At 37.4% G+C, this 6,966-nt stretch overlaps 1 protein-coding gene across 1 annotated transcript in view; it reads left to right on the forward strand.

The window, feature by feature from the left end:
* Nucleotides 1-5,197, forward strand: part of LOC150091602 (uncharacterized) — a 28,738-nt gene extending 23,541 nt beyond the window's left edge. The window contains exon 5 of the mRNA XM_090384855.1: nt 4,851-5,197. Coding sequence (XP_090240981.1) covers nt 4,851-5,074 — 224 coding nt within the window. The 3' untranslated portion in view covers nt 5,075-5,197. The remainder of the gene's footprint in view (nt 1-4,850) is intronic.
* The last annotated feature ends 1,769 nt before the right edge of the window (nt 5,198-6,966 follow it).

Consider the following 6,966-nt stretch of genomic DNA (forward strand, 5'->3'; position numbering starts at 1 on the left):
AAGAAGTGAAAGAGCCAATGGCAGAATAGAAACCATACAAAGATAATATAACGTATTCCTAAATAGCTTAAATACTTACGTGTATAATATTAACTGCTAAGAAACTGATTTCTAAAGAGATACATCATAAAAGTATTCAGACACCGTTTCATTTGTAAAAATTCGATTTTTAATGAATAAATTAACAAAGCTCACCTTTTATCCTAATGATAGCATCGATCCGGCGTAGAATACTTTCAACCACTTCCTAGTAGCAGACAGCGAGAATATGTGCCCATTCCCAAAAGTGTTCGACCGGATTCGCATCTACACTCTAGGTCGAATAAGCAAGTTGTTGGACTTCGCTTTCTTCAAACAGGGATTTTGAACTGCTTCCTTAACTTCTGCACATGAATGTAACATTTCCTATTGACTGCTATTGTGTATGATGGTTTTTGTACCCAAATTGAAAGTCCTAATATTGATAAACTTCTCGAGAGTTAATCGGGTGCCGTGATGCATACGGTTCACTCTAGTGAAGTTAACCAATATACTTCCTGTATGGGAGCATTAAGATGTAAATCTTAATGCTCCCATACAGCAAGTATAAAACCAAGATGTAAATGTGCACTTGACTTTGATGATTTTCGGTACTGCAACCAAGAGTCCGAGTCCGAACCTAGCAGAAACCCCTCGCCATCATTCCGACGCCTCTGAACTTCATTATGGGTTAAATACACTGTGGTAGATTCTCTACCCCCCCCCCCCCCCCACAACCAGCTGAAGACTGTAGCTCGATTCGTCGCTCCATAAGACCTATTTCCTCTCTTCCATGGTCCAAGATCGTCCACGCTTCCTGTTTCCCCTCTTCCATGGTCGTTTACAATGGGCTAGGCACCATTGTAAAGGACGTCTGCAGTTTGATGTACGACTTTGAGCAGCAGCTCTACCTTGAAAAATCCATTCCGTGCAGCTCCCTAAGGATTGTGGATGCTCTTACGAACACTCTCTTTTGGGGACATCTGCGGCTCCAATGTAACGTTTTCCAAAAATCTTGCTCAGTTTTTTTTCACCACTTTCTTCCGGCACCAAAGATTCCTATCCGTCACATTTTTTGCTTCCTGACCGTTTTAGCACACTTACATCACCTTCACTGTGCCATCTTTACCTTAAATCGGCTATGGCCGACGTTGTAAAATTTCTAGTATGGTGTCTGACAATTAAGCTTGTTTGAAATTTCATAAGTGACTTTCGACAATATTCTGTTTGTTTATGAAACCTCTACTATTTCCTGCACACTTTTAACCCTGGTCCTGTGTTCCTTATATCTGGTTTGCATCATTTTCTATCTAGGGAGGTTGTCCGCATACTTTTGGTAAAGTAGTGTATTATTAACTGCACAAAAAAAAAAATCCCCAAAACGTACAATCTCCATATCTTTACCACAATAAGAAAATTCAGTGGACAATATAGGAATCAATTTATAACCTTAAACTACATGAATGATTGATCGAATGTTACTGGTATACTGATATAAAAATAGCAAACAACCTTGTAGTCGACTTAATAACTAGGCGAAACAGGAAATATGGGGAAGAAATTGTAAGGTACATCTATGAACTTTAGAATGTAAGGAACTAAAAAAAAATGGAAAGGAAAGAAGAATTAGAAAAAATAAAGTAAACTAACCGGAATCAACATTTAGCATAATGATACTCTCACAGAACTCGGTTTGTTTCTCACGTAAATATGACTGGGAATAGAAAATAAAATAAAAATCCTAGAAAAGTGGCATGGTGATAATGCAAACCAGAAATGTAAATTAAACACCTATCAAAATATGGCCAATATAAAATACTGAAGATCTAAAAACAAATGACTTAGTTTAACTGTCCGATAAAAGCAAGAAATTAATATGTATATGACTAAAACCGTGAGCTGGTCTTTGTCAAAACCTTAAAGCCATTTCTCCGGAAGATGTTCTCTTACTGTTTTCTTAATTGTAAAACTTATCAGGTAAACCTGGATAGTGCGTAAAGTTATATCGGAGTTAAGGCTTCTTAAAAATATTAATTTAATACTTCGTCCGTATGTTGTAGTAGGATTTTAGGAGCATTGGCAACTAAGGCCATATTGCTCCGCGTATATTGTCTGTAAATTGCGTGTGTTCTGAGGTCGATTTTCTGTTTGCGGGACGAAAAACCCGAGTTTGCGGGATGAAAAACCGGGGTTCATACCCCTGACTGCTAAATACGGTCGATCTGCTAACCCGCACTGGACCAACGTGGCAGATTATGGTCCATTTCCTTCAATATGAATCGTTGAGGAGACTTCCGTCCTGCAGTGGGTTGATAATGGCTGCAGTTTATTGCAGATGTTTGGAGATTACTCGATAAGGAGAAGGCAGATCGATACCAATTTTCAGTACATGTTCTGTTAATCCATAAGAGAGTTTTAAGATCAATCCGATTTGATAATCTCATTTCCTCTATACAAAAATCTATATTAATTTCACATGTTCGAAATTTTTGCCGAGTTAATGTAATTGATAAGATTTTAATTTATGGTGAAGTTCACAAGAATTCGATAGCTGATGTTTATAGAAACGCCAAAAAATTTCCGACCAGATCAGTATCAAATCATAAAACATTTGCTCTATGGAGAGGCGACTTGGAGAAACAAGTACGCTGGAATCATTACGAGTAAAAGCTAGTAGAGCTAGATTTCGACGAATTGCTAACGTTGAAGAGCAAATACTAAGATTAGTTGCTGTACTGCCAACAGGTTAATCAGGTTGCCTAAATGTTTTACCTGCAAGCGTATGGAGGATATTACAAACAGAAGTTGTATGGAGGATATTACAAACAGAAGTTGTATCCATTTCACAGTACGCCTGTACAAACATTATTGCCAGAATTTAGGAAATGTAGAAACCATTGCAAAATCAGTAGATAATGTGGTTTGTTACAACGGTGCACCAGCCCACCTTTTCCGTGCTATTTCAGACTTCTTAAATATGGAGTACGATATCCTATGGATCGGAGAGAATATCATGCCTTTGTATGGGATCAGGTGATACACAGTGTTCATTCTACTCATAATTACAGAGCAATATGAACTGAGAAATCGCATTTTGGAAGGTGATGAAACTATTAAGAATAGTCGCGAAACAATAAGACATGTGAATCCGAATTCGGATACATCTGAATCAGTTTTGAACAGCTGCTTCAGATGTTTTCCTTTCAGAGGTTGATTTCCGTTTCTTTTTGTTTTGTAATTTATGATTATTAGCATTAGCATTGGCATACAATGCAAGAAAGCGAGCTTATGCAGCATCAGCAAAAAAAAAAAAAAAAACCCTCCCATTTCACCCCTCCATTCGTTCCAAATGCCTGGCCAGCTCAGTCTTAAATTTATTTAGGCTATTAGCTTCCACAACAAAAATGGAAGCCTGTTCCACCAATATACCCGCTGGCTAAAGGCAAATTTCCGCACCTCTATTCTACAACTATCTTTCCTCAATTTGAAACTGTGCCCCCTCAGGTTCTTCTGAGCAAGAGGAAGAATCCCATGAGCATTCAGCTTGCTCAACCCATTCAAGGCCTTATACACCTCAATCAGATCACCTCGCAGGTGCCTGTTCTCCAGGCGCTACAATTTGGAACTTAAGCCTTTCTTGGTAAGAGCACCCTTTGTTCCCCTCATCAATCTTGTTGCCCTTCTTTGTACTTGTTCTAGCAACTCTACACCCTTCCTAAAATGAGGCCTCCAGACCTGTACACAGTACTCTAGGTGTGGCCTAACAATTGCCTTGCATAACGGAAAAATCACCTCCCTGTCCCTGCTAGCAAAATTCCTATATATCATTGACAAGACTCCTTGACCTGCCCTGGCAGATATTATGTTTAATATCTCGCAAATGAAGACTTTTGAGACATATTTATCTGAACTTTTTTTCTTATTTTAGTTGCGGAGCATGCTTCTACATTTGTTCCTTGAATTTTGAAACACCCAGAATATAAATGAAAGCATATTTCGGGCATTACTCGAGAAGGAAAAGTGGAATCGACACCAAATTTTCAACGTATGTTTCTTCAATTCCTGGAGAGGTTTTAGGCCCAGTTTTGATTCCATAGTTCCTGTTTATCCCCCACCCCCCACCCGCACAGAAACATTGCGATGAATGTGGAAATACAGCTCCCGAGCATTTCAAAATTTCAGAATTTAGATTATTCTTAGGGAGTTTTGTACCGAATTTAATGTCGATAAGTTAACCCATATCTACTGAACAATCATTAATTCCCCCCCAAAAAGCACTTTTTACACAACTCCCAGCTACCCATCATGTGGTGATGTTCTGGTAAACACATCTTGAGTAAACTACAGAAACTCCTGGCCTGTTTCTGTGACGGGTAGGTTGCAACATAAACTGTATTTTGTACATATTATTATTATTATTATTGTTGTTGTTGCAATTTTTTAACCACTGAGGTACGTTATTTAATAGCCAAATACGCCTGAAATGTAATTCGAATGCTACATTACCTAACATTATTTTTTCGAATGTTGGGCATACCATATTTTCATGCGGTACGCCCAACATTCAGAATAAATTTCTGCTATTTTTAGTATTATGGCTTTGCTTTTGTATCAATTATTTTCCTCGCGATACTTCAAATGGTATATTGTATCCCAAAGGAAGTCATAAAAATTATTTTTTTATGGTATGGATTTTGATGGTGACAGTAGAATTATTACCGTTTCTATTTGAAGGAGACCCTTAGCAAATTGAGTGAAGTTTCTTAATTTATGCATAAAATCTGTTTGCTGCGTAATTTGGATGTCTACTGATGCATTCATGTTATTTCTAGTTTCAAGCAATCCATCAAAATCCTGCCGCTCGAATATACCTGACATTCCTTTGAAGAGAAAGGATGACCATATTCACTGGAAGATCATCATCATGTTCTTGTTATTCGCCTTCTTCGGGTCCATATTCTTGAGTATGGTGGTAATAGGAACACGTCACTATAGGAAACTGGCCTCCAACGAACAACGTACTTTCACTTACGTAAAGTTACGGAGTGCTGTGTAAGCTGAAATGGGATGGACACTTTCGAAAAAACATTATCTTCTGGTAGCAGATGGACAACACCAGAATAATAAATGTGAACAAAGATGGGTGTTGAACTAGTCTTTAAAATACCAGAACCTATTTATTCTGCGTATTAATATGGTAACAGTAGTTAATTCAGTGTTTACTACTAAAACAACTTCAACTAATGTCTTCAACTAACTACTTAATATGTATGGCCATCAACTCCATATTCCGATGTAATTATTTCCTTAGTTTTGTTACTTTCTTTGTTGAAATAATCACACTGAACTTTAATCCTCCCCTTCATTTTAGATTGTAGCTTTTTTATTAAGAAACATTTTGTTAATAAGGTACTCTGTCTTTGACGCATTCATTTTGGTTATGGTTAAATATTCATATTCATCACAAGTGTCTCGAACTTAGAATGCACAACCAGTTTTGTTATTTCTTCTTTAAATGACCAATTGCTGATTCATTTTAATGAAGCGCGGGCATGTGACATAGATATCTGATGGTCAGCGTAGGGCCGAGCAAATGGGGGATGCACTGGATGCGACCACAGGTCCCGACATAAAAGGGCCACAAAACATTTTTAAATTAGTGTAATACACAACAAAAAAGAAAGAGGGTCCTTAAACCTATCCAAGTACCCGGATCCCCCCCCCCCATGCTACTACACGATCCTGGATAAACCAACTTGTTTGTGAACGAAACCAATGAGGTCTAAAAAGTTATGATGGGTGATCAATAAGATCCGGCACTAAATTGAGAAAACCATCCATTAATTAAAGGAATCCTCATCAAAGTAACGTTTGTGGATAAGCCATTTTGGTGCTTTGTCTCTGCTGTTATTTGTCATTATTTTGTCTTAATGGCGTTCACCTTGTGAATTACAAGATACATGATTGACTTACTTTGAAATCCCTTGCCTTCAGGATACCTTTTTGGAAAAATCACCACTATATTCGCCATATCTGAATATTGTGATTAGTTGCTACGTTGCTTTTGAAAATCAGGTTCTATGGCTTTTGTTTGGTATCCAAAACTCAAAAATTTCCTACTGGGGATTGCATTTAAGAACGAGCCTACAGTTGTTAACAATAAGCGAGAATAAAATTTGAAAGCTTCCGAAAAAGAAGAAAACAACCTATTTATAGAAATCGTCCTAAAATGTTAAAAATTGTATAACCATGAAAAAGAAAAGCTCATAACTGGATATTTCTTCCGATTTGTTGTTACGTATGTTATACTGGTTATGAGCTTTTGTGAGAACGCAGAACACAGCATTTCAGAAAGCAGTTGTTTTCACTAAAATGAACATCATATCAACGGATCAATGAGAGGAAAGAATATAAAGAAGCACTTATCTTCCATTGCCTCCTATCCAACTCTTTCATTTGCATCATTGGAGATGCCCAATCAGACTAAAATTGTTTTCTCTCTTCGAAGAGAAGTACTGGAAAAGGTCTCAGAAATATTGTCTCCTGCAAAAAAAATTCCTCTGAAAAAACATTCACATGATATCTCTGCACCAGGTTCGGTCATCTCGATTGTAATCCTCCCTGCAGTGCACAACTTGATCCGATTGAACAGCAACCTGGGCGATGAAAACCATACATGTAGATTTGTTCCTATTTGAAGGTGTGCCAGAATAGCTTCCAAATTGAGTAGACAACCTCATCTCTACATTAATAACATCAGATCTTTACGATACTAATACCGTGAACTCGAGTATCATTATAATAACTTTTATATTAGTATATAACACGTGATAAGTGACACGTGTTATATGCTAATATAAAATTAAAAATCCATGTATTCCTCCGTGTTAGTATAGCGGTTTCGCCACTATGCTATCACGGTGGACTACATGGATTTTTAATATAAAA

The sequence above is a fragment of the Mastigoproctus giganteus genome, chromosome 1, assembly GCF_048544385.1.
Source record: "Mastigoproctus giganteus isolate SK-2022 chromosome 1, ASM4854438v1, whole genome shotgun sequence".
In the NCBI taxonomy this organism is placed as follows: Eukaryota; Metazoa; Arthropoda; class Arachnida; order Uropygi; family Thelyphonidae; genus Mastigoproctus; species Mastigoproctus giganteus.